The 26,292-nt window shown below is 41.2% G+C and overlaps 1 protein-coding gene across 1 annotated transcript; it reads right to left on the bottom strand.

The window, feature by feature from the left end:
• Nucleotides 1-17: 17 nt before the first annotated feature.
• Nucleotides 18-23,557, bottom strand: LOC115151089 (14-3-3 protein beta/alpha-1). The gene is made up of 6 exons (XM_029695069.1): nucleotides 23,427-23,557; nucleotides 3,552-3,852; nucleotides 3,095-3,218; nucleotides 2,598-2,761; nucleotides 2,134-2,229; nucleotides 18-2,014 (listed from the first exon to the last, which is right to left on the bottom strand). Exons 2-6 carry the CDS (start codon nucleotides 3,843-3,845, stop codon nucleotides 1,958-1,960), a joined length of 735 nt encoding a protein of 244 aa, XP_029550929.1. The 5' UTR covers nucleotides 3,846-3,852; nucleotides 23,427-23,557; the 3' UTR covers nucleotides 18-1,957.
• Nucleotides 23,558-26,292: the final 2,735 nt, after the last annotated feature.

Below are 26,292 nucleotides of genomic sequence, written 5' to 3'. Positions count from 1 at the left end.
AAAACAGGACAATTTGGAACTGATAAAACTTTTATTTCACTTTAAATTGTCTTTTACACTTTCCTGATAACATGTAGGGTGAAACTAGAACTGTTTTAAAAGACATACAAATCTAGTATTACGTCAATAACCAGGGGTTGTTTTTTTTGTGTATTTTTGTTTTAATGCTATTCTAAATTTTCACAACCACGTGCGCGCTAGGCAATATAAACCATCACAGAAGCAAACTTTAGGCAGAATACTGGTCAGTAAAAACAATGCAATTGGAGATACCAGATATACAGACAGGCTCGGTTCCACATTCACTACTGCATTTTTTTTAATTAAGCGTAGAATAACTGCCATTTATTCAGCTAAGGGGGAGATTTTTCTTCAGTGCATGAAACATTGTCTTCAGCAAGACTGAACCAGATGAATTCAACACCTAAGTGGAATGTTATGGTGATGACAAATAATTGTGACACTGAGTGAATTCAGCTACTTCTACAAGTTCCTTGCGTTACTCCAGAATCTAACCCATCCACTGACCGCATTCCACTACAATATGGTCTCCTCTGATAGACCCTTAAGTCTGGAGATAGACTAAACAAAAGCATCAATGCCATCTCTGACTATGACAACTTACATTAGGGGACTTGCTTACACACTCTTCGTGGGCAAGAGCATGCATTCTCTTAGATATCGTTTCCTTTATGAAATGATAAACTTTTGACTGGTCAGTTTGGACTGTCAGCATAAGGCCTTCAAGATAGGCTTTAATAACCAATATGTAAAAGTTCAACGTAAAACAGCTTTAAGGTGTTTCTTTGCAAGCAGGTTAACAACAAAATTTAAGACAGATTTAAATGTACTTTAAAAGGGTTTACAATTTACAGTTTTGAACCAATGTGCAGTCATTATTACGCAAAGCAAAAAAGTAACATTTAAGAACAAAATAGTATCATTATACTAATGTCAAACAGCACCTTTGTCAACTGTTCTAGTACATAACATTAGGAGAATGCTCCAGTTTGTTCCAATTTTTTTTATAACATCTTGAAGGTAGACTCAGCGAAATGACGTCGATGCAGAAAGTAAACAGCATAGTGGGTCTATTTCCGCAACTAAGAGCGTTGAAGTGGGAGCTCAACTTTTACTCTGTTTTGGTCTCGTACCTACCACACTAACAATGTGAAGCAAACCCGTGCGCATGCACAGATACTGTGTGACCGTGTAAGACCAAAGTCTTGCGTCTTGCTCATCTCAATATCTGCAGTGCTGCGTGGCAACGTTATTTCGATGAGTCTACCTTTAATGTTAGGTTCTAATGGAATGTTTTTTTTTCTTCTTTTCAGCTGGACATGCATTGAATGGCAAAACCTAGGGTCCCTTGTATTCATTTTAGTTCCAGATCCAAAATAAAATATACAATACACAGCAATATGCATGTTAGTCAGTGTCACAATACAACCTCTTCTACCATTCTCTATGAGGCCACAGCAGAATTGCACTGCTACATACAGTACTGAATTTTAGCGACCAGAATTTATTTGTGATTATGTAGAGAAAAACTAAGCATCACAGTGTTTGTTGAAAATAAACGGACAGTTTAATGACCTTTTTGAATAAAAACCAGCAATCGCCAGTACACTAGCAAAGCAAAAAAGGATACTATAAATGCATATCTTGCTAGGTGAAAGAACATATCTTTATGAAATGTTAGGAGAGAATCAAAGGGGGGGGGGGGGGTGAATGGCCTTGCCACTCAACCGGGTAAATGTATTTTTCTTTTATCCTCACAAAACAATACTCTGCTTGTTAACAACTGAGCATATCTGAGAAAGGGCACAACTGGTAGGTCAGGTACAATTCATGCTGCTTGTCATACAGAAAGGGAGGGGGCTGGATGGAGCAGGGATGTATGGGCTGTATATGTGTAAAAGAAGAGTGGGTGGATTAACAGTGATGTGCAACGCCTTTAGTTCTCCCCTTCGCCGGCATCCCCCTCGTCACCCTGGTTTTCTGATGTCCACAGCTGCAGAGGGGGAAAAAACAAAAAAACATTGGATTCATACACTCGAGGCATTCAGTTCCAAGTCTATCGAACGATAATGCATTTGAATGGCAAGGCGCATATTGGTGGTAAGCACTTACAGTGAGGTTGTCCCTTAGTAGCTGCATGATCAAGGTGCTGTCTTTGTAAGAGTCCTCGTTCAAGGTGTCAAGCTCAGCGATCGCTTCGTCGAAAGCCTATAGGGAAAACAGGTATATGGAAGGGGGTACATTTATTTTCTTTTTTTATTAGGCCCAGAATACTACAACCTAAAATGCCTCCAAAACACTTTAAACGCATTACCCCTAAAAGGGCATACCAATTGACAAAGCTTGGTACTCCAGATGACAAAGCACCATCACAACAGTTATTTTTCATTTAAATATTTGGCAAACGCCAACAGCACAAGCACCGGTGTTAACGAGCAGGTTTGTGTAAAAAAAAAGCTGGAGGGGCGTGTTTGCACGCCGTATTGATTCGGAGGCCTAAAAAGGCTCATTCTGTATCACGCAGGCACTGCAGTGTGATGGTGGAACGTGTGTGAAAGAGTATAACGGTGCCCCACCGCCTTCGCCAAACTGCAGGCCTGCTCGGGGGAGTTGAGGATCTCGTAATAGAAGACGGAAAAGTTGAGAGCGAGGCCCAGCCTGATGGGGTGTGTCGGCTGCATGTCCTTCTTGCTGATGTCAAATGCCTCCTGGTAGGCCTGCTGGGAGTTCTCCACTGTGGCTGTGATGGGGAGAGAAGAGGCCCAATGAATAAACACCATTCACTCATCATGCTTTTGTTGAAGAGAATTAATGTTTCATTTCACTGAGCATCTCCTGTATAATGGATGCTGATTGAACATCGTCTAGATATTATGTACTGTGGACATCAAATCAGGCCAGTGATGATCCCACTTAAGCCTTAAAAAGCAGTGCAAGCAGCAGATTATAAAAATGTAGGTTTTGCTTATTTCCATGATAATCAGAGGCTGAGGAAAAGTGGCCAATTAACGATTATGGGTTCTTGGCAACAGTGTGACTCGGAAGCTTCCTCACAGAACAGAGATCTACTTACTCTTCTTTGAGTCTCCAGATGCCACCTCAGACAGATATCTGTAGTAGTCACCTTTCATTTTAAGGTAGAACACCTTGCTTTCTGCCTGAGTTGCATTGGCAATGAGGTAATTGTCGAGGAGTGCCTAAAACCAAGAAAAGGGGTTGATTGGGTGTCAGTCAACTCCACTCTTTCAACACACAGGACCAAACCAAAGATTAACCAAAAATAGATGCTCTGCAACCTTGCTTTGGTGTCAAATTCATTCCAGCTCACATTCATGCTAAATGAAAAATGCTTGTTGTGTAAATAGGGCATTTTCCCTGTACAATTTCCACTTCCAACCACATTCCCAAATTGCCTGGACTCTAAATGAATGTAACTCTAGCCCCAGTGTCACATATCACCCCGTCCCCATAGCATCAAGGGACTCCTTTAAAAGCGATGGGGGCACATAGACTAGCAAGCTCTCGCTCACCAGCACATCCTTGCAGATGTCCTGCAGCTCGGCCTCAATCTTCTCGCGGTATTCACGGGCCATCTGCTGCTTCTTCTCGTTGCCCTCGGTCTTCTGCTCGATGCTGGAGATGACGCGCCAGGAGGAGCGGCGCGCCCCCACCACGTTCTTGTAGGCCACCGACAGCAGGTTGCGCTCCTCGTTGGAGAGCTCGCCGCCCTGCTCCGTCACCGCTTTCATCGCCGCCGCCATGTCGTCATAGCGTTCGGCCTGCTCGGCCAGCTTAGCCTTCTGTACCAGGTCGTTCTTGTCCATGTCGAGGCTGTGAAATGGCACAGAGTTATTGTGGTCATAGTCACACCAAGCAACAGTTATTAGTAGTGTTAGAAAGTACGAGGTTACCCATTCTACAATCCTAGTACTGTGGACCCAAGTGGATGAACATTTTTGATCTAGTTGTATACTAACAGACCCGATTAGATGCATCTGGTGTGCTTGTGCTGGGCTAGAACATTAAATGTGCACCTCTGTGGGTCCTGAAAAGTTTTATAATGTTCTGATGTTATTAATCCATTTTGTCATGTAGCCTATTGAATACTCAGTAATTAGGCGTAATAAAATGTCTAACAAACCAATAGCCTATTAGCACAGACATCTCTCTCAGCTAAGGGAGGGCCTCATTTCTGACTGATAATAATTAGGATTTTTAAATATGCAGAAATATATGGATATAAAGACAACCCGATAGCATGTCCAGAGATGCCTGTGTGTCCAGGTTGGGGTCAATTCCATTACAATTCAGTTAATTCTGGAAGTAAACTGAAAAGCAAGTATACTTGACTGAATTTAAATGTTACTGACCCAAAACCTGCAAGTGTTCTTCAAATGGAAAATTACTGAGTATTCAATAAACATCATAAAACTTTTCAGATACCAGTCAAGAATTACTCCCTTACATGCAAACCACAGTGGCCACATTCCGTGCGCGACCGTTGCAAAATAATTGTACCAGTCAAAAGTTTGGACACTCATTCGAGGGTTTATCTTGATTTTTAGTTTTTACTTTTAACCCTTTTTCTCCCCAATTTCATGGTATCCAATTGGTAGTTACAGTCTTGTCTCATCGCTGCAACTCCCGTACTGACTTGGGAGAGGCGAAGGTCGAGACCCAACCAAGCCACACTGCTTCTTGATACATTGCCCGCTTACATTTACATTTTAGTCATTTAGCAGACGCTCTTATCCCGAGCGACTTACACTTAACCTGGAAGCCAGCCACACCAATGTGTCGGAGGAAACACTGTACTGTACACCTGGACTTGAACCAGGATCTCTAGTGGCACAGCTAGCAACTGTGATGCAGTGCCTTAGACCACTGCGCCACTCGGGAGGCCACATTTTTACTATTTTCTACAATTGTAGAATAATAGTGAAGACATCAACTATGAAATAACACATATGTAGTAACCAAAAAAAAGTGTTTAACAAATCCAAATATATTTTTTATTTAAGATTCTTCAAAGTAGCCACCCTTTGTCTTGATGACAGCTTTGCACACTCTTGGCATTCTCTCAACCAGCTTCCTGAGGTAGCCACCTGGAATGCATTTCAATTAACAGGTGTGCCTTGTTAAAAGTCAATTTGTGGAATTTCTTTCCTCCTTAATACGTTTGAGCCAAGCATTTATGCTGTGATAAGGTAGGGGTGATATACAGAAGATAGCTCTATTTGGTAAAAGACCAAGTCCATGTTATGGTAAGAACAGCTCATATAAGCAAAGAGAAATGACAGTCCATCATTACTTTAAGACAAAGGTCAGTTAATACGGAACATTTCTTCAAGTGCAGTCGCAAAAACCCATCAACCATCAAGACCCAGAGTTACCTCTGCTGCAGAGGATAAGTTCATTAGTGTTACCAGCCTCAGAAATTGCAGCCCAAATAAATGCTTCACGGAGTTCAAGTAACAGACATCTCAACATCAACTGTTCAGAGGAGACTGCGTGAATCAGGCCTTCATGGTCAAATTACTGCAAACCATTACTACAGGACACCAATAATAAGAGAGCAATGGACAATAGACAGGTGAAAATCTCCTTTGGCCTGATGAGTCCAAATTAGAGATTTTTGGTTCTAACCACGGTGTCTTTCTGAGACGCAGAGTAGGTGAACGGATGATCTCCACATGTGTGATTCCCACCATGAAGCATGGATGTGGTGTGATGGTGCTTTGCTGGTGACAATATTGTTAATTTATTTAGAATTCAAGGCACACTTAACCAGCATGGCTACCATAGCATTCTGCAGCGATACGCCATCCCATCTGGTTTACGCTTAGTGGGACTATCATTTGTTTTTCAACAGGACAATGACCCAACACACCTCCAGGCTGTGTAAGGTTTATTTGACCAAGAAAGAGAGTGATGGAGTGCTGCATCAGATGACCTGGCCTCCACAATCACCCGACCTCAACCCAATTGAGATGGTTTGGGATGAGTTGGACCGCAGAGTAAAGAAAAAGCAGCCAACAAGTGCTCAGCATAAGAGGGAACTCCTTCAAGACTGTTGGAAAAGTATTCCAGGGGAAGCTGGTTGAGAGAATGCCAAGACTGTGAAAACTGTCATCAAGGCAAAGGGTGGCTACTTTGAATTATCTAAAATATATTTGGATTTGTTTAACACTTTTTTGGTTACTACAGGATCTCATGTGTTATTTCGTAGTTTTGATGTCTTCACTATTATTCTACAATGTAGAAAATAATAACAATTAAGAAAAACCCTTGAATGAGTATGTGTGTCCCAACTTTTGACTGGTAGTGTACATGTTATTCAACCATTTCACCCACACCGCTCACAGGCCTGAACGAGCGTATGCGTAGCCAAACGATAAAATATAACTGGTCTATTTTTGAGACACTTGACACGCTGGAAGTCCCACCTCTCCCATCTACTCATTGGTTTTCAGGAGCATACAACATCACACGGGTATTTGAAAGATGACCGAGGAGAGACTAATCATAGACAACTAAACTCAAAGAGCATCATTTTGAGGTCATATGAATTTAACATTTTATTTATTCTGCCATTTTCAAAGTCATGTCCCCCCATCCTTGACTTTCTTATAAGTATTTTCAAAACACTGTGGTTGTTAGAATTTCAATATCAAAGTTTGTTATAAGTAGTTTTGAGGACATGTAATTTCTCCCCCTTGCACTTGGCTGCCATCTGACAATGGCCCATGGCTCCCGAGTGGCACAGCGGTCTGAATCACTGCATCTCAGCGCTAGAGGCATCACTACAGACTCTGGTTCGATCCCGGGCTGTATCACAACCGGACATGATCAGGAGTCCCATAGGGTGGTGCACAATTGGCCCAGTGTCGTCCGGGTTAGGCCATCATTGTAAAATAAGAATTTGTTCTTAACTGACTTGCCTACTTGAATAAAATCGACAAACATTTCTTTAAAAAAGCCGATTGGCGGTAGGTGCACCAGACTTAGCTGCCCTGAGCGCTGAGCAGGCAAAGAGTTTGCATTTTGAAACATGCGTCTGAAGTTACGAACTCTGCCTTCCAGGCAGGCCCGGAGAGCAAATCAAGTGCACTAAAGGCCTACCGCTGGCCAATCTTGCGGATCAGTTTACCGTGTCTGCAGTAATGTAGAAGGAATTTAAAAAAAGCTACAGTAAAGCTGATACTGCGAGATTTAAAAATGTTTTAAACCATGACTAGAGAGAGCTGCTGTTTTTATGAGTGAGTTCATGTAAGTCCTTACTCAGCACTGTCAACTCTTTATTCAACACTTTAATAAGCCATAAAATCCATATTCTTCCTGCTACAACCAGCACTGCAGCTGTAACGAATGAGTAGGAAAGTGTATCGATAGGCGTGCGTTTTTATTAGCGGCTTGGTTATTTTTTTTTATATCCAGGAATATTTCACTTTCTCTGTTCACAACATGAATTTGTCGTGCGTGAGTTGTCATCAGCTAGACGACGGTGTCCCTTTTTGGGCAGTGTCGGCAGAGGAAAGGGAGAGCGGCAGGACGTTGAGGCAGACCCTCAGTCAGCTGCTCTTTCCCTCCGCTGAGACTGACCATCAGATGCAGGCACCATCAGCCCAGTAAAATAAAATAAGCAAATGATTTAAATGTATGCTCAATCAGCTGTGAATCACAAGTAATACAATGACTGATCTATTACCGCTGTGATCATATAACTCAGAGGGGTTGGGAATTAAAATAATTCTTCATGCAGGCAAACTTTTTGATTTCCAAACCAGAGAAGAGCAGGTTAAGGTTTCTAAAACATGTGCATTTGCCAAACAACTTAAAGGAAAAATCCACTCAAAACCACCCATTCCTTTAATTTACAGTGTTAATGGGTAAGGGGGATACCTAGTCAACTGAAATGTGTCTTCCACATTTAACCCAACCCCTCTGAAGCAGATGTGCGCTGCCTTAATCGACATCCACGTCTTCGGCGCCCAGGGAACAGTGGGTTAACTGCCTTGCTCAGGGTCAGAATGACAGATTTTTACCTTGTCAGCTCGGGCCCAAAGCTGTGAGAACAATATGTTTTGTGAACAGATTTTTCATTTTGGCGTTATAATAAGGTTGGTAGCAACATGGAAAAATCGCTTTTTGAAATCGGTTGAAGCTCAAGTCGACAACAAAATCCACAATGCAATGCTCTCTCTATGGGCTGGCTGGCTAGGTAGCTATCAAACGTAACTACACAAAATAATACCAAAGACAATATCAGTTAGTGTAGCTTTAGGCAATTTTACAGCTATCAATTTAGGAGTCTACAATCTCACCATGTTCAACCAGCAGATCGATGTGCCTTACAGAGGAGTCTAACATTCACAACGGCAGATATACTTTTGAGGAGATGGGAAACGTTGCCCATGCTACGTCAACGGGCCGCGCAGTGCATTCTGGGACAAGAAGCACTCTCCTTTAAGGAGTGAATGGGAATCTATTGGTTACTAGCTCAAAAACCCAACATTAGCACAAATTTTGCCAACAAAATTTTAAATCTTTACCGAGATATGAGAAAAAGTACTCGCTATCTGTAGTATCGTATAGCTTTGGAATGGTGACATTACGTACTTTCGAGGAAAAAAAGCCACGTTTCTCAACATATACACTGACTTTGAGAAGGGATTTAAGCGACGATTGAACGCGATTGGTCGACAGTCTGCTGGGTGGGGCATTACACGTTCCTTCATTCATTGGATTCCTATCTTCTTTCTATAATGTCTTTGGCAAAAGCACCATGCACTATAGGCAGACAAATAGGAAAAATGTGCGACACCCTCCATTAAATTACACATTTGAGGTAAGAATATCGCAAAAATAAGCTCAATGGCTCATTCGAGAGAAGACATCCTCCCGAGTTATGACATCAGCCAGTATTTTAATCTGACATGTATGATAGACGTATTCCTTTTGATTTACAGTGTGACTATCACCGTGCTACGCCATACCGGCTGGATTTCTGCCTTAGCGAACGCCAATAACTCAGACACACATGAAATGACCCAGGGAATAGATTGAACATCAAATCAGAGATGCAAAAACACAAAATAACATTAAAAATGGGCGAACTAGGGCTAGGCGATATGGCCAAAATCTCATATCCCGATATACAGTTGAAGTCGGAAGTTTACATACACTTAGGTTGGAGTCATTAAAACTCGTTTTTCAACCACTCCACAAATTTCTTGTTAACAAACTATAGTTTTGGCAAATCTACTTTGGGCATGACAAGTCATTTTTCCAGCAATTGTTTACAGACAGATTATTTCACTGTATCACAATTCCAGTGGGTCAGAAGTTTAAATACACTAAGTTGACTGTGCCTTTAAACAGCTTGGAAAATTCCAGAAAATGATGTCATGGCTTTAGAAGCTTCTGGTAGGCTAATTGACGTCAATTGGAGGTGTACCTGTGGATGTATTTCAAGGCCTACCTTCAAACTCAGTGCCTCTTTACTTGACATCATGGGAAAATCAAAAAAGGTACCACGTTCATCTGTACAAACAATAGTCCGCAAGTATAAACACCATGGGACCACACAGACGTCATTCCGCTCAGGAAGGCGTTCTGTCTCCTAGAGATGAATGTACTTTGATGCGAAAAGTGCAAGTCAATCCCAGAACAACAAAGGACCTTGTGAAGATGCTGGAGGAAGCAGGTACAAAAGTATCTATATCCACAGTAAAACGAGTCCTATATCGACATAACCTGAAAGGTCGCTCAGCAAGGAAGAAGCCACTGCTCCAAAACCACCATAAAAAAGAGACTATGGTTTGCAACTGCACATGGGGACAAAGATCGTGCTTTTTGGAGAAATGTCCTCTGGTCTGATGAAACAAAAATAGAACTGTTTGGCCATAATGACCATCGTTATGTTTGGAGGAAAAAGTGGAACGCTTGCAAGCCGAAGAACACCATCCCAACCGTGAAGTACGGGGGTGGCAGCATCATGTTGTGGGGGGGCTTTTCTGCAGGAGGGCCTGGTGCACTTCACAAAATAGATGGCATCATGAGGAAGGAAAATTATGTGGATATATTGAAGCAACATCTCAAGACATCAGTCAGGAAATTAAAGCTTGGTCACAAGCATACTTCCAAAGTTGTGGCAAAATGGCTTAAGGACAACAAAGTCAAGGTATTGGAGTGGCCATCACAAAGCCCTGACCTCAATCCTATAGAAAAGTTATATGCAGGGTATGCAGGGTATATGCAGCAGTTTGGGCCGCCTGGCTCGTTGTGAACTAATTTGCCGTAATTATGACATAACATTGAAGGTTGTGCAATGTAACAGGAATATTTAGACTTATGGATGCCACCCATTAGATAAAATATGGAACGGTTCCGTATTTCACTGAAAGAATAAACGTTTTGTTTTCAAAATGATAGTTTCCGGATTTGAAGATATTAATGACCTAAGGCTCGTATTTCTGTGTGTTATTATGCTATAATTAAGTATTTGATAAAGCAGTCTAACTGAGCGGTGGTAGGCAGCAGCAGGCTCGTAAGCATTCATTCAAACAGCACTTTCGTGCATTTGCCAGCAGCTCTTCGCTGTGCTTCAAGCATTGAGCCGTTTATGACTTCAAGCCTGTCAACTCCCGAGCTAGTGATTGGGGTGCACGCTAATAGCGTTTCAATCGGTGACGTCACTAGCTCTGAGACCTTGAAGTAGTTGTTCCCCTTGCTCTGCAAAGGCCGCGGCTTTTGTGGAGCGATGGGTAACAATGCTTCGAGGGTAGCTGTTGTCGATGTGTTCCTGGTTCGAGCCCAGGTAGGGGCGAGGAGAGGGACGGAAGCTATACTGTTACACTGGCAGTGCCTATAAGAACATCCAATAGTCAAAGGTATATGAAATACAAATGGTATAGAGAGAAATAGTCCTATAATAACTACAACCTAAAACTTCTTTCCTGGGAATATTGAAGACTCATGTTAAAAGGAACCACCAGCTTTCATATGTTCTCATGTTCTGAGCAAGGAACTTAAACGTTAGCTTTTTTACATGGCACATATTGCACTTTTACTTTCTTCTCCAACACTTTGTTTTTGAATTATTTAAACCAAATTGAACATGTTTCATTATTTATTTGAGGCTTATATTAAGTTAAAATAAGTGTTCATTCAGTATTGTTGTAATTGTCATTATTACAAATAAATAAAATTCGGCCGATTAATCGGTATCGGCATTTTTTGGTCCTCCAATAAATTAGTATCGGTGTTAAAATCTTAAAATCCTGATGCGCGCGTGCGCCATTGTGCATAAATGTATTTTGTCCCCACACACCAAACATGATCACGACACGCAGGCTAAAATATCAAAACCAAAAAAATTATATTAATTTGGGGACAGGTGGAATAGCATTAAACATTTATGGAAATTTTGCTAGCTAGCTTGCACTTGCTAGCTAATTTGTCCTATTTAGCTAGCTTGCGGTTGCTAGCTAATTTGTCCTGGGATATAAACATTGAGTTATTTTACCTGAAATGCACAAGCTCCTCTACTTCATCAATTAATCCACATGTAAAACGGTCAACCGAATCGTTTCTAGTCATCTCTCCACCTTCCAGGCTTTTTCTTCTCTTGACTTTATATTGCGATTGGCAACGTTCATAAATTACACACATTACTGCCACCGACCTATTTTGTCTTTCAGTCACCCACGTGTGTATAAGCAATAAGGAGATGGCACGTGGGTACCTGCTTCTATAAACCAATGAGAAGGAAGAGGCAGGACTTGCAGCGCGATCTGCGTCAGAAATACAAATTACTTCTATTTTAGCCCTTGGCAGACGCTCGTTGGCGCTCGCGAGCAGTGTGGGTGCAATAATTGAATAATATAGATTTCTACATTTATTTTGCAACGCGAGCGGTGTAGTCAGCCTGTTAGCACCAACTCACGAAACCCCCGTTTCTCGACCGTGTAAATTGGGGCTGTGTCTTTGCAGATGTAAGTTGTAAAGGCAGCTATTCTCTCCTTCCATCTTCGTGATTCTTTGCCATATGGTGTGCCGCGGGCAAAAGCCTCTCGCAACGTCTGAGTCGAGGGTTTGTTTTGAGCACTCAACTGTACTTTTTGGGTCTCATCCGTAGACTCTCTCCGTACTGTTTCACATGATTCTTGAGTAGGTGGTAAAACAGGTTAGTGGTGTTTGAGCCTGTTGTCGGGACCGGCCTGCAGCATATTTTGCAGAGGACAAGGTTCTCGGTTTCTACTCCGTGTCAGACCTTTCATACCCAAACCACGTCCATGCGACCAAAGTAGCCCCTCTTTCAGGTACGAGCTCCGTGTCATGTTCACTGTCCTCCATGTTTGTTTGTGTTGCAAATTTCCTTCCAATTCACAGAAAATATTGTCGTAAAGAGAGTGATTTGCGACAACGAAATAAACGAAGCAGCATAATATGAAACGATAGACGTTTTTCTAACGTCGCAGTATATATATCTCGTCATATTGCCCAGCCCTAGGGCGAACCTTTCCTTTAAAATTAAGGCATGGGCTCTATTTCAAATGATCACATTTTTGTAGAATATTACAGCCGACATTCCATGCGTTCTACATGTGAGCACTTGCGGCAGCATAGCCATTAACTACTAAACAACTATTTACTTAACAAAACTTAAAATATGATTCTGTTCTTTTGAAATACAAATTATTAGTTTTAATATTTCTAAAACCTGCCCTAACAAAATAATAACTCATTTCTTTGTGATGGTGTATAACACTTAAATTGTGGTGTTTTCCAGTAAAAGAAAAAGGAGCATATGCATTTCAGGTTAAAAAACCCAATGTTAATCTCCCAGGGCAAATTAGCTAGCAAGAGCAAGTCAGCTAAATGTCCATGAATGTTTACTGTGTGTTTGACATGCCCCCAAATTAATATAGTTGATTCAATTCACGGTTGGTTTTGATATTTTAATATGCATGTCATAATCGCATCTGGTCTGGATGGACAAAATCAACAGGCGCACATGTGAGGCCGGTGTAGTCAGCAGGTTCATTTTTTGTTCTCCAGTTGAAACTATCTACATTTATGTACAATACTAGTTACATAATTTCTATATTTTAAGTAGGGCTGGGCAATAGCCAAAAAAAACTATCTACATTTGATTAACTTAAGGGCAATTTACGATATACAGTACCAGTCAAAAGTTTGGACACAGCTACTCATTCAAGGATTTCTTTATTTTTACTATTTTCTACATTGTAGAATAGTGAAGACATCAAAACGATTAAATAAGACAAAATCATGTAGTAACTAGGGATGCACGATATATCGGTGAAGATATCGGAATCGGACGATATTGGCTAAAAATGCCAACTTTGACACTGGCTCGATGTCTAGTTTAACGCCGATGTGCAAAACTGATGTCAAAGCTGACGTGCATACCGATATAACGTAGGTACATGACGTAATGACGGCAAGTAAAATTTTGCGCTACATGTGCAACACAGCATTCCTAACCTAGCCCACGTCTGCTGTGTGGATCGAGCAGTCATTTGAAAGAGTAAGAACATTTCAGCGAGACAGCTCAAAGGAGAAATCCATTAACGCCAAGATAACGCTCCATTCGAACAACTGACACGAGAAATAAGCTCATCAACTGCACCTGCAGCAGATGTGATACCCTCTGTCATGGCATTGAACCACTGCTCAACAAAACAGCCTACTGGCTGTGTTCAAGCCATTTGGTGGCATGCTCTCCACTGTCGCCACCATGCTCGATGCTATGTACACAAGGACCGCTACTTCGATGCAGACTAGAAACAGGGTTTGCGTGAAATGTTACAAACAGCTGGACAAGATGGAAACGGACACAGTGACAGTGCGCACCAAGGTAGAGGCCACAGACAGAGCTGAAACTTCACTGCTTGACATGTATGATGAAATCCTAGTTGAGAATGAAACGACGAAAAAAAAAAACAGCACAACAAGCAAGTGAAAGAAATAGGTTTTGATTATGTTTTACTGGTAATGGGGACATAAATGCCAACAAAATAACGTTTTGGTCAGTGTGGTGTGTAACCTTTATTCAACTAGGCAAGTCAGTTATGAACAAAATCTTATTTACAATGACGGACAACCCCTGCCAAACCCGGACAGCATGTGGCCTTTTGTGTGCCGCCCTATGGGACTCCCAATCACAGCCAGATGTATTTGTATTTAATATGGATCCCCATTAGCTGCTGCCAAAGCATTCACAGATTTCACAACACACTGTGTGCCCTCAGGCCCCTACTCCACCACATATCTACATTACTAAATCCATGTGTATGCATAGTGTGTATGTTATCGTATGTGTGTATGCATGTGTCTGTGCCAATGTTTGTGTTGCTTCACAGTCCACGCTGTTCCATAAGGTGTTTTTTTTAATCAAATTGTACTGCTTGTGTCAGTTACTTGATGTGGAATAGAGTTCCATGTAGTACTGTGTGCCTCCTATAGTCTGTTCTGGACTTGGGGACTGTGAAGAGACCTCTTGTTGCATGTCTTGTGGCGTATGCATGGGTGTCCGAGCTGTGTGCCAGTAGTTTAGACAGACAGCTCGGTGCATTCAACATGTCAATACCTCTCATAAATAAAAGTAGTGATGAAGTCAATCTCTCCTCCACTTTCAGCCAGGAGAGAGTGACATGCATATTATTAATATTAGCTCTCTGTGCACATCCAAGGGCCAGCCGTGCTGCCCTGTTCTGAGCCAATTGCAATTTTCATAAGTCCTTTTTTTGTAGCACCTGACCACAGGACTGAAAAGTAGTCAAGGAGCGACAAAAAAGTTGGAGGACCTGCCTTGTTGATAGTGTTGTTAAGGCAGAGCATCGCTTTATTAGACAGACAGACTTCTCCCCATCTTAGCTACTACTGCATCAATATGTTTTGACCATGACAGTTTACAATCTAGTGTTACTCCAAGAAGTTTAGTTACCTCAACTTGCTACATTTCCACATTATTTATTTCAAGATTTAGTTGAGGTTTAGTGAATGATTTGACCCAAAATACAATGCTTTTAGTTTTAGAAATATTTAGGATCAACTTATTCCTCGCCACCCACTCAAACTAACTGCAGCTCTTTGTTGAATGTTGCAGTCATTTCAGTCGCTGTAGTAGCTGACTTGTATCGTGTTGAGTCATCCGCATACATAGAAACTCTGGCTTTACTCAAAGTCAGTGGCATGAATTGAAAAAGCAAGGGGCCTAAACAGCTACCCTGAGGAATTCCTGATTATAACTGGATTATATTTGATAGGCTTCCATTAACGAACACCCTCTGTGTTCTGTTAGACAAGTAACGCTTTATCCACATTATAGCAGGCTGTGTAAAGCCATAACACATACGTTTTTCCAGCAGTAGACTATGATCAATAATGTCAAAAGCTGTACTGATGTCTAGCAAGACAGCCCCCACAATCATTTTATCATACATTTCTCTCAGCCAAATCAGTCAATTGTGTTATAAGCATGCTGAAATTCTGTTGTCAATTTGTTTACTGTAAAATAGCATTGTATCTGGTCAACAACAAAAAATCCAGAGGTTTACTAAGGGTTGGTAACTGGCTGATTGGCTGGCTATTTGAGCCAGTAAAGGGGGCTTTACTATTCTAGGGGAGCGGAATGACTTTAGCTTCCCTCCAGGCCTGAGGGCACACACTCTCTAGTAGGCATAAAATGAAGATGGGGCAAATAGGAGTGGCAATATTGTCAGTAATCTTCCATCTAGATTGTCAGAGTTGATAGACAATTTTTTCACCTCTTCCACTCTGACTTTACGGAATTCAAAAGTACAATTCTTGTCTTTCATAATATGGTTCGATATACTTGGATGTGTAGTGTCAGAGTTTGTTGCTGGCATGTCATCCCGAAGTTTGCAATATCAATGGGCTTCGTGATGAATGAGCCATCTGATTCAATAAATGGAGCCGAGTTGGCTTTTTTCCCCAAAAATGTCATTTAACCTCTACGGGCTAGGGGGCAGCATTGAGAATTTTGGAAAAAATATGTGCCCATTTTTAACTGCCTCCTACACCAACTCAGAAGCTAGAATATGCATATTATTGTTCAGGTTTGGATAGAAAACACCCTAAAGTTTCTAAAACTGTCTGAATGGTGTCTGTGAGTATAACAGAACTCCTATGGCAGGCAAAAACCTGAGAAGGTTTCATGCAGGAAGTACCCTGTCTGACAAGGTGTTGTTGTTCTTGCTTCTGTTTATTGAAGAGTCAGGATCTTAGCTGTAACGTGACAATTCCTAGGGCTCCAATAGGCTCTCAGAACCCGGGAAAAACCTGAACGATGACGAGGCAGCCTCAGGCTGAAACACAGAATCCCCTTTTCCAAGTGTCGCATCAGAGGACAATAGAATTTGGTGCGTGCGCGATTCGACCCCGTGGAGTATTTACCTTCGGCTGTTTAGCTAATTGCAGATTCCCGGTCGGAATATTATCGCTTTTCTACGAGATAAATTGCATAAAAATTGATTTTAAACAGCGGTTGACATGCTTCGAAGTACGGTAATGGAATATTTAGAATTTTTTTGTCACGTTCTGCGCCATGCGCACGACCGTGATTTAGCATTCTGATAGTGTCTAGAACGCACGAACAAAACGCCGCTGTTTGGATATAACGATGGATTATTTGGGACCAAACCTACATTTGTTATTGAAGTAGAAGTCCTGGGAGTGCATTCTGACGAAGAACAGGAAAGGTAAGACCATTTTTCTTATAGGAAATGTGATTTTGGTGAAGGCTAAACTTGCCGGGTGTCTAAATAGCTAGCCCGTGATGGTTGGGCTATGTACTTAGAATATTGCAAAATGTGCTTCATCCGAAAAGCTATTTTAAAAATCGGACATATCGAGTGCATAGAGGAGTAATGTATCTATAATTCTTAAAATAATTGTTATGCTTTTTGTGAACGTTTATCGTGAGTAATTTAGCAAATTGTTAGTAAATTCCCCGGAAGTTTGCGGGGGGTATGCTTTTTCTGAACGTCACATGCTAATGTAAAAAGCTGGTTTTTGATATAAATATGAACTTGATTGAACAGACATGCATGTATTGTATAACATAATGTCCTAGGTGTGTCATCTGATGAAGATCATAAAAGGTTAGTGCTGCATTTAGCTGTGGTTTGGGTTTTTGTGACATTATATGCTAGCTTGAAAAATGGGTGTCTGATTATTTCTGGCTGGGCACTCTCCTGACATAATCTAATGTTTTGCTTTCGTTGTAAAGCCTTTTTGAAATCGGACAGTGTGGTTAGATTAACGAGAGTCTTGTCTTTAAATAGCTGTAAAATAGTAATATGTTTGAGAAATTGAAGTAATAGTATTTCAAACGTTTTAAAAATCGCGCCACTCGATTCAACTGGCTGTTACGTAGGTGGGACGAATTCGTCCCGCCGGTCCCATAGAGGTTAAGGAGACCCAAAGCTTTTTACTATCATTTTTTAAATATAATTTCTTTGTTTCATAGTGTAGTTTCTTTTTTTAGTTTAGTCACATTTCTTAATTTGCAGTACTTTTGCCAATCAGTTGGGTTGGCAGACTTAATTGCCATACCTTTTGCATCCCTCTCAACCATACAATTCTTAAATTCCTCATCAATCCAAGGGGATTTAAGTTCTTCGGCGGAGGGGGCAGTATTCGGAAGTTTGGATGACTGAGGTGCCCAAAGTAAACTGCCTGCTACTCAGGCCTAGAAGCTAGGATATGCATATTATTGTTAGTATTTGATAGAAAACACTGAAGTTTCTAAAACTGTTTGAATGATGTCTGAGTACAACAGAACTTATTTGGCAGGTGAAACCCCGAGGACAAACCATCCAGGATTTTTTTGTTGTTGAGGTCACTCTCTTTTCAATGGGTTATCTATGGGGATCTAGATTTCTAAGGCACTTGCTTGCAGTTCCTATCGCTTCCACTGGATGTCAACAGTCTTTAGAAATTGGTTGATGTTTTTCCTTTGAGAAATGAAGAAGTAGCCCTGTTCAGAACGAGGGTCGAGTCTAGTGTACGGTTGTGGTTGGGGCGCGTGACCTGAAAGCTCGCTCCACTTTGTTTTTATCCGCTATTGAACGCAGTTTATCCCGTCGTAGATTTTATTGATTATTTCCGTTAAAAAAAACTAAAGTTGGATTAGGAAAGTTGGTTGAAATGTTTGGGCAAAGATTACAGGTAATTTATTAGATATTTTGTAGTCTTGTTGAGCGAGTTGGAACCGGTGTTTTTCTGGATCAAACGCGCCAAATAAATGGACATTTTGGGGATATAACAACAGAATTTATCGAACAAAAGGACCATTTGTAATGTTTATGGGACATATTGGAGTGCCAACAGAAGACGCTCTTCAAAGGTAAGGCATGAATTATATTGTTATTTCTGAGTTTTGTGTCACGCCTGGCAGGATGAAATACGATTGTCTGTGTTTGTTTGATGGGGTGCTGTCCTCAGATAATCGCATGGTTTGCTTTCGCCGTAAAGCCTTTTTGAAATCTGACACCGTGGCTAGATTAACAAGAAGTCAAGCTTTAATTTGACATATTGCACGTGTATTTTCAAGAATTTTAAATATTTACAATTCTGTAGTTTGAAATTCACGCTCCGCAATTTCACTGGATGTTGGCCAGGTGGGACGCTACCGTCCCACGTACTCTAGAGAGATTAACAGTTTTTACAGTCATTTTTTAAAAATGGTGTAAAAGTCATATGTTTGAAAAATTGAACTTTTAGTATTTTTGAGGTATTTGTAATTCGCGCCACTCTATACCATTGGATATTGGTGAGACGTTAGCGGAACGTCTGTCCCTAACAGGTTTTAATTGGTGCGTGCTTATTAGGAACTGGAATATGTAGTTTCATAAATGCGTCAAGTGCAGTGTCGGGTTTCTCATTACACACCACAGACCAGCAAATATTCTTTACGTCAACATATGAATCACTACAAAACTTATTGTATGACCTCTTATACACTATATTAGGCCCAGCCTTTGGAACTTTGGTTTTCCTAGAAATGGCTACTATATTGTGATCACTACATCCTATGGATTTGGATATTGCTTTAAAGCAAATATCTGCAGCGTTAGTAAAAATGTGATCAACACATGTTGATGATTTAATTCCTTTGCTGTTTCTAACTACCCTGGTAGGTTGACTGACAACCTGATGCAAGTTGCAGGCACTGGTTACAGTTTTACGTTTTTTTCCTGAGTGGGCAGCTTGATAAGAGCCAGTCAATATTTAAAAATCACCCAGAAAATATATTTCTCTGTTAATATCACAAATTCAGCAAAAAAAGTAATGTCCCTTTTTCAGGACCCTGTCTTTCAAAGATAATTCGCAAAAATCCAAATAACTTCACAGATCTTCACTGTAAAGGGTTTAAACACTGTTTCCCATGCTTGTTCAATGAACCATAAAGAATTAATTAACATGCATCTGTGGAACGGTCGTTAAGACTAATAGCTTACAGACGGTAGGCAATTAAGGTCACAATTATGAAAACTTAGGACACTAAAGAGGCCTTTCTACCGACTCTGAAAAAACACCAAAAGAAAGATGCCTATCTGTGTGAACGTGCCTTAGACATGCTGCAAGGAGGCATGAAGACTGCAAATGTGGCCAGGGCAATAAATTGCAATGTCCGTACTGTGTGACGCCTAAGACCGCTACAGTGAGACAGGACGGACAGCTGATCATCCACGCAGTGGCAGACCACGTGTAACACCTGCACAGGATTGGTACATCCAAACATCACACCTGCGGGACAGGTACAGGATGGCAACAACTGCCCGAGTTCCACCAGGAACGCACAATCCCTCCATCAGTGCTCAGACTGTCCGCAATAGGCTGAGAGAGGCTGGACTGAGGGCTTGTAGGCCTGTTGTAAGGCAGGTCATCACCAGACATCACGGGCAACAACGTCGCCTATGGGTACAAACCCACCGTCACTGGACCAGACAGGACTGGCAAAAAGTTATCTTCACTGACGTGTCACGGTTTTGTCTCACCAGGGGTGATGGTCAGATTTGCGTTTATCGTCGAAGGAATGAGCATTACACAAAGGCCTGTACTCTGGAGCGGGATTGATTTGGAGGTGGAGGGTCCGTCATGGTCTGGGGCGGTGTGTCACAGAATCATCGAACTGAGCTTGTCGTCATTCTCAACGCTGTGCGTTACAGGGAAGACATCCTCCTCCCTCATGTGGTACCCTTCCTGCAGGCTCAACCTAACATGACCCTCCAGCATGACAATGCCACCAGCCATACTGTTCGTTCTGTGAGTGATTTCCTGCAAGACAGGGATGTCAGTGTTCTGCCATGGCCAGCGAAGAGCCCGGACCTCAATCCCATTGCGCACGTCTGGTACCTGTTGCATCAGAGGGTGAGGGCTAGGGCCATTCCCCCCCAGAAATGTCCGGGAACATGCAGGTGCCTTGGTGGAAGAGTGGGGTAACATCTCACAGCAAGAACTGGCAAATCTGGTGCAGTCCATGAGGAGGAGATGTACTGCAGTATTTAATGCAGCTGGTGGCCACACCAGATACTGACTGTTACTTTTGATTTTGACCCCCCCTTTGTTCAGGGACACATTATTTCATTTCTGATAATCACATGTCTGTGGAACTTGTTCAGTTTATGTCGCAGTTGTTGAATCTTACGTTCATAAAAAATATTTACACATGTTAAGTTTGCTGAAAATAAGCAGTTTACAGTGAGGACGGTTCTTTTTTTTGCTGAGTTTACATTATCACGCATTTCACACATATTATCCAGATACTGACTGTTAGCACTTGGTGGTCTATAGCAGCTTCCCACAAGAATTGGCTTAGGTGAGGCAGATGAATGTGTAGCCATATTACTTCAACAGTATTTAACATTAGATCCTCTAAGCTTTACAGGAATGTGGTTCTGAATATAGACAGCAACACCACCTCCGTTGCTATTTCTGTCTTCTCGGTAGATGTTATAACCATGTATTGCTACCACTATCATCAAATGTATCATCTAAGTGAGTTTCAGAGATAGAATATGAATGTCATCTGTTAAAGATTAATTCTAAATAAATCACCAACAGTGTCACCAGCAAAGCAGCCCCGCACCTCCTCCTCCCTGCTTCACGATGGTAACCACACATGCGGAGATCATCCGTTCACCTACTCTGCGTCTCACAAAGCCACAGCAGCCACAGCATTACACCACCGGTGTAATGTCCGTTACTCGTGTTTTTTGGCCCAAGCAAGTCTCTTCCTCTTATTGGTTTCCTTTAGTATTGGTTTCTTCGCAGCAATTCAACCATTAAGGCCTGATTCACGCAGTCTCCTCTGAACAGTTGATGTTGAGATGTGTCTGTTCCTTGAAATCTGTGAAGAATTTATTTGGGGTGCAATTTCTGAGGCTGGTAACTCCAATGAACTTATCCTCTGTGGCAGTCCTCATGAAAGCCAGTTTCATCAAAGCACTTGATAGTTTTTGCGATTGCACTTGAAGAAACTTTCAAAGTTCATGAAATGTTCTGTATTGACAACCTTTATGTCTTAAAGAAAGGAGAGAAAGAAGTGATCTCATCTTTGTTGTTGGGAGTGGCAGGGGGGAGGGCTTGGTGTATGTGTGTAAATGGGAAGGTGCACAGCACACAAGGAGCCAAGACACAAAACGACAACATGAGAACAAACGCTCATAAAAAAATACAAAAAATAAAGTTATTCTTGTGATACAGGCATTTGATTGAATTAATTTTATATATTGCCTTGCCCTAATTGTAAGGTTCTAGGACTGCCATACAGGCCATCATTGTAAATAAGAATTTGTTCTTAACTGACTTGCCTAGGTAAATAAAGGTCATTAAAAAAACAGTATAAATATACCTTTGAACACTTTCAGCATTTTTCTATGGTGAGAGGCAAGGAACCCCTTTCTCTGGGACAGTAACACAAATTCAATGTTATAAAGAAAATCTTGTCCACACCGGAACGGCTAAATAATGCTGACATAGGACAATATAAGATCAGCTTGGTAAATGTTAGGTATTATATTTGATTGGCCACAAACTTGGTCATTATGATTGGCCACAACTCAAAAAAATCCAATATTGTGGTTTTCTGATCATTTATCTTGAAAACACGACATTCTTAGAAATGTCGATTTGTCCCATTGGGGCTCTAGAAAGTTTAAGCCATAATCACAATACTTTCTTTTTCTAAAACAACCATTATAGGAAATTAACCATATAACTTTTACCTGAAACCCAGCTCTAGACGCAAGGTATGTTTTCAAAGGACATACATCCCTAAAACATAACGTGAAGTAGTGCCAACGCAGCAGGTGATCTTAGCTTTATTGTTTAACCAATGTATTATTATAGTTATACGGCTCGTGGCCATGTTATCTCAAGTCAATTTCGACTGAGATAAAGTCGGATTTGCTCACAATGGCTGTGTCACTTGCGCCAGTTGAGATCAGTTTATTTAAAAACCTGGTATACTATGACAGTATGGTATCCTACATTACCAAGGCTACGTCTTAATTGTCACTGTGTTTCACTATCGCTACAATTTCCTCCAACATAACCATCTTTCGATCGTTAGCAAATACTCGCTAACTAGTTATGATCACGGATGTCAAATTTAACGTCCATGGCGGAAATACTGCAGCATTGCGCTATAAAATCGGTAGCCAACCTAATCGCTAAAGCGCTAGCTTGCTAGATTCCAGTCCGGCATTGAAGATGGAGCTGGAGAGCTAGTAACGCCCTCTCTGTCGCATTCCCTTGCGGAATTTTAATATGAAAGCTGCCGTTAGCAAACCAGCTAACGTTATCTAGCAACAGTTCTAGTTATCGAATGCTACCAATGAGTTGGATATACTTAACGATAATTTAATAAGTAGCTATTAAGCACCAGTGCCATCGCAAAAACCTGTGCATTGCAGTCCATTCACTTGTAAAATTAGCTGGAGATAGCGTCACGTTAGCATTAGCTTGCTAGCGCTGGTAAGGTAGCTACTGTAAGTCTTGATTTCACGACGACCAGGCAGGTAACATTATTAGCCTTGCAAAAAAAATAATATGTAATAGTTTTCTGTGGATATATACATCGGCATTACGGTACAATTTTGGATTTTGATTCATATTTCCCAGGGCTGATCTGAGATCTCCCCTACGTGGTTTACAATAACCTAATTCCTAGCTAGCTTGTGAGCTCTAGCTCGCTATTCAATCACACGTCTCGGCCTAAATCCTTGTACCCAGCCCCAATAGGCACCTTCCGCAACAGATAGCGATTGTTGTGTTATTATGAACCCACAATTACCGATCTTACCCAGGAGATAATAATATAATCGAACTTATGCAAGTGAACTCACATTTAGCTTGTATTTTGAATCCTGCTTTTTCTCTAAACGATGGGAGTACCAAGCTGTCCTCGGTTCGCTGCTTGGGATTTTCAGGGCAGTACCACTTCCGCCTGCGCTAACACTTCCGCTTCCTCTAAACTCCACCCCTCCCCCCGCCAGTATCTATGGTAACAGCACTCCGGGGTTTCCTAAGCATTTTGCAGGGTTGTTGACGTAATAAAGAGTATGCGATCCACTATGCGATGACGTAAGTGGTCACCATAGTTACTGTCTCCAAGCGATTGCTTACAGTCAGATGTAAAGTGTAAATCATAGACCACAGATGTTGAGACAGGATAGTCTGGCTGTACTGTTTATATAAAGTTGCAGGAGCGCAACTTTATATAAAAAAGAAAATAATAAAAATAAGAGAGAGAAGGAGAAATAAAACAAAAGGAATTCTAGGCCTCTCTTAATCATTCACAGAAGTCAAGAATAGTACTCTCAAGTCATGGGTACAAATGTTTAACACCAGTGTTTGCAATGCACTCGTATCCATGACCTATGAGGGGTTCCCACAAGATGGCCAAGCTGCAAAGTCAAAATTGTCTACAGTGGCTTGCGAAAGTATTCACCCACCGTGGCATTTTTCCTATTTTGTTGCCTTACAACCTGGATTTTTGGGGGGGGTTGTATCATTTGACTTACACAACATGCCTATCAATTTGAAGATGCAAAATATTTTTTATTGTAAAACAAAGAAGAAATAACACAAAAAAAACAGAAAACGTGCGTAAGTATTCACCCCCCCAAAGTCAATACTTTGTAGAGCCACCTTTTGCAGCAATTACAGCTGCAAGTCTCTTGGGGTATGTCTCTATAAGCTTGGCACATCTAGCCACTGGGATTTTTGGCCATTCTTCAAGGCGAAAATGCTTGAAGTTGGATGGGTGCTGCTGGTGTACAGCAATCTTTAACTCTTTAACTCTTACCACAGATTCTCAATTGGATTGAGGTCTGGGCTTTGACTAGCAAATTCCAAGACATTTAAATGTTTCCTGTTAAACCACTCGAGTGTTACTTTAGCAGTATGCTTTGGGTCATTGTCCTGCTGGAAGGTGAACCTCCATCCCAATCTCAAATTTCTGGAAGATTGAAAAGGGTTTCCCTCAAGAATTTCCCTGTATTTAGTGCCATCCATCATTTCTTCAATTTTGACCAGTTTCCCAGTCCCTGCCGATGAAAAACATCCCCACATCATGATGCTGCCACCACCATGCTTCACTGTGGGGATGGTGTTCTCGGGTGTTGAGAGGTGTTGGATTTGCGCCAGACATAACGTTTTCTTTGATGGCCAAAAATATCAGTTTTAGTCTCATCTGACCAGAGTATCTTCTTCCATATGTTTGAGGAGTCTCCCACATGCCTTTTGACGAACACCAAACGTGTTTGCTTATTTCTTTCTTTTAAACCTCTCTGGGATAGGGTCTAGTTTCCTGAATTTCCGCCTGACTGAAGTGCCCAAAGTAAACTGCCTGTTACTCAGGCCTAGAAGCTAGGAAATGCATATATATTGGTAACATTGGATAGAAAACACTTTGCCATTTCTAAAACTGTTAAAATTATGTCTGAGACTATAACAGAGTTGATATGGCAGGCGAAAATCCAAAGAAAATCTGACCAGAATGGTTTTTTTTTTTAGCTCCCAGTCTCTTATTATGGAAACCTATTGTTTCTATGTAAATCCGTCTCCCAGATTGCAATTCTTATGGCTTCCACGAGATGTCAAAAGTCTTTATTCAAAGAAAAACAAACAAGTATTTGGAGTTTTTGTTAGGAGACCACCTGAAGAAAATCAGTCTTTTGGCGCGCGAGGGAGAGGTCGCGCACTTACGAATTTTCCTTTCCTATTGAACATACTACTTTCCTTATGAAATATTATATAGTTTATTTACATTTTAGAGTACCTGAGGATTAGATAGAAAAGTCGTTTGACTTGTTTGGAAGAAGTTTAGCGGCAGCTTTTTGGACTCCTTTGTCTGCACGTTGAACGAGTGCATTACTGAAATGGATAGCGCCAACTAAACTGACTTTTTGGGATAAAAATAAGGATTTTATCTAACAAAACGACCAATCATGTTGTAGCTGGGACCCTTGGGATTGCTAACAGAGGAAGATCTTCAAAAGTAAGTGATTTATTTAATCGCTATTTGTGATTTTGTGAAGTCTGTGCTGGTTGAAAATGATGTTGATGTGTGGCGCCATCCTCAGACTATCGCATGGTATGCTTTCACCATAGAGCCTTTTTGAAATCTGACAATGCAATTAGATTAACAAGAAGTTAAGCTTTTAAATGATATAAGACACTTGAATGTTTAATATTAGGAATATTTATTTGAATTGCGCTCCCTCCAATTTCACCGGATGTTGTCGTCTTGTGTCCTGCTCGTGGGACACCTATCCCTAATTAAGCAATAACTTTTTTTATGACCACTCTTCCGTAAAGCCCAGCTCTGTGGAGTGTACGGCTTAAAGTGGTCCTATGGACAGATATTCCAATCTCCGCTGTGGAGCTTTGCAGCTCCTTCAGGGTTATCTTTGGTCTCATTGTTGCCTCTCTGATTAATGCCCTCCTTGCTGGTCCGTGAGTTTTGGTGGGCGGCTCTCTCTTGGCAGGTTTATTGTGGTGCCATATTCTTTCCATTATTTTCTAATGGATTTAATGGTGCTCCGTGGAATGTTCAAAGTTTCCATTTTTTTTATTTTTTATAACCCAACCCTGATCTGTGCTTCTCCACAACTTTGTCCTTGACCTGTTTGGAGAGCTCCTTGGTCTTCATGATGCTTGGTGGTGCCCTTTGCTTAGTGATGTTGCAGACTCTGGGGCTGTTCGGAA

This window comes from Salmo trutta, chromosome 16 (assembly GCF_901001165.1).
Source record: "Salmo trutta chromosome 16, fSalTru1.1, whole genome shotgun sequence".
NCBI lineage: Eukaryota > Metazoa > Chordata > Actinopteri > Salmoniformes > Salmonidae > Salmo > Salmo trutta.
This window is presented reverse-complemented; position numbering and strand designations above follow the sequence as displayed.

Bases quoted from the DNA above. Each gene is read 5' to 3' on its own strand.
- LOC115151089 (XM_029695069.1), bottom strand. From the start codon at position 3,845: ATGGACAAGAACGACCTGGTACAGAAGGCTAAGCTGGCCGAGCAGGCC. The intron at 3,219-3,551 runs GTGAGCGAGAGC...TCTTGGTTTTAG, and splicing joins ACATCTGCAAGGATGTGCTG to GCACTCCTCGACAATTACCT. The intron at 2,015-2,133 runs GTAAGTGCTTAC...CCCCCTCTGCAG, and splicing joins TACTAAGGGACAACCTCACT to CTGTGGACATCAGAAAACCA.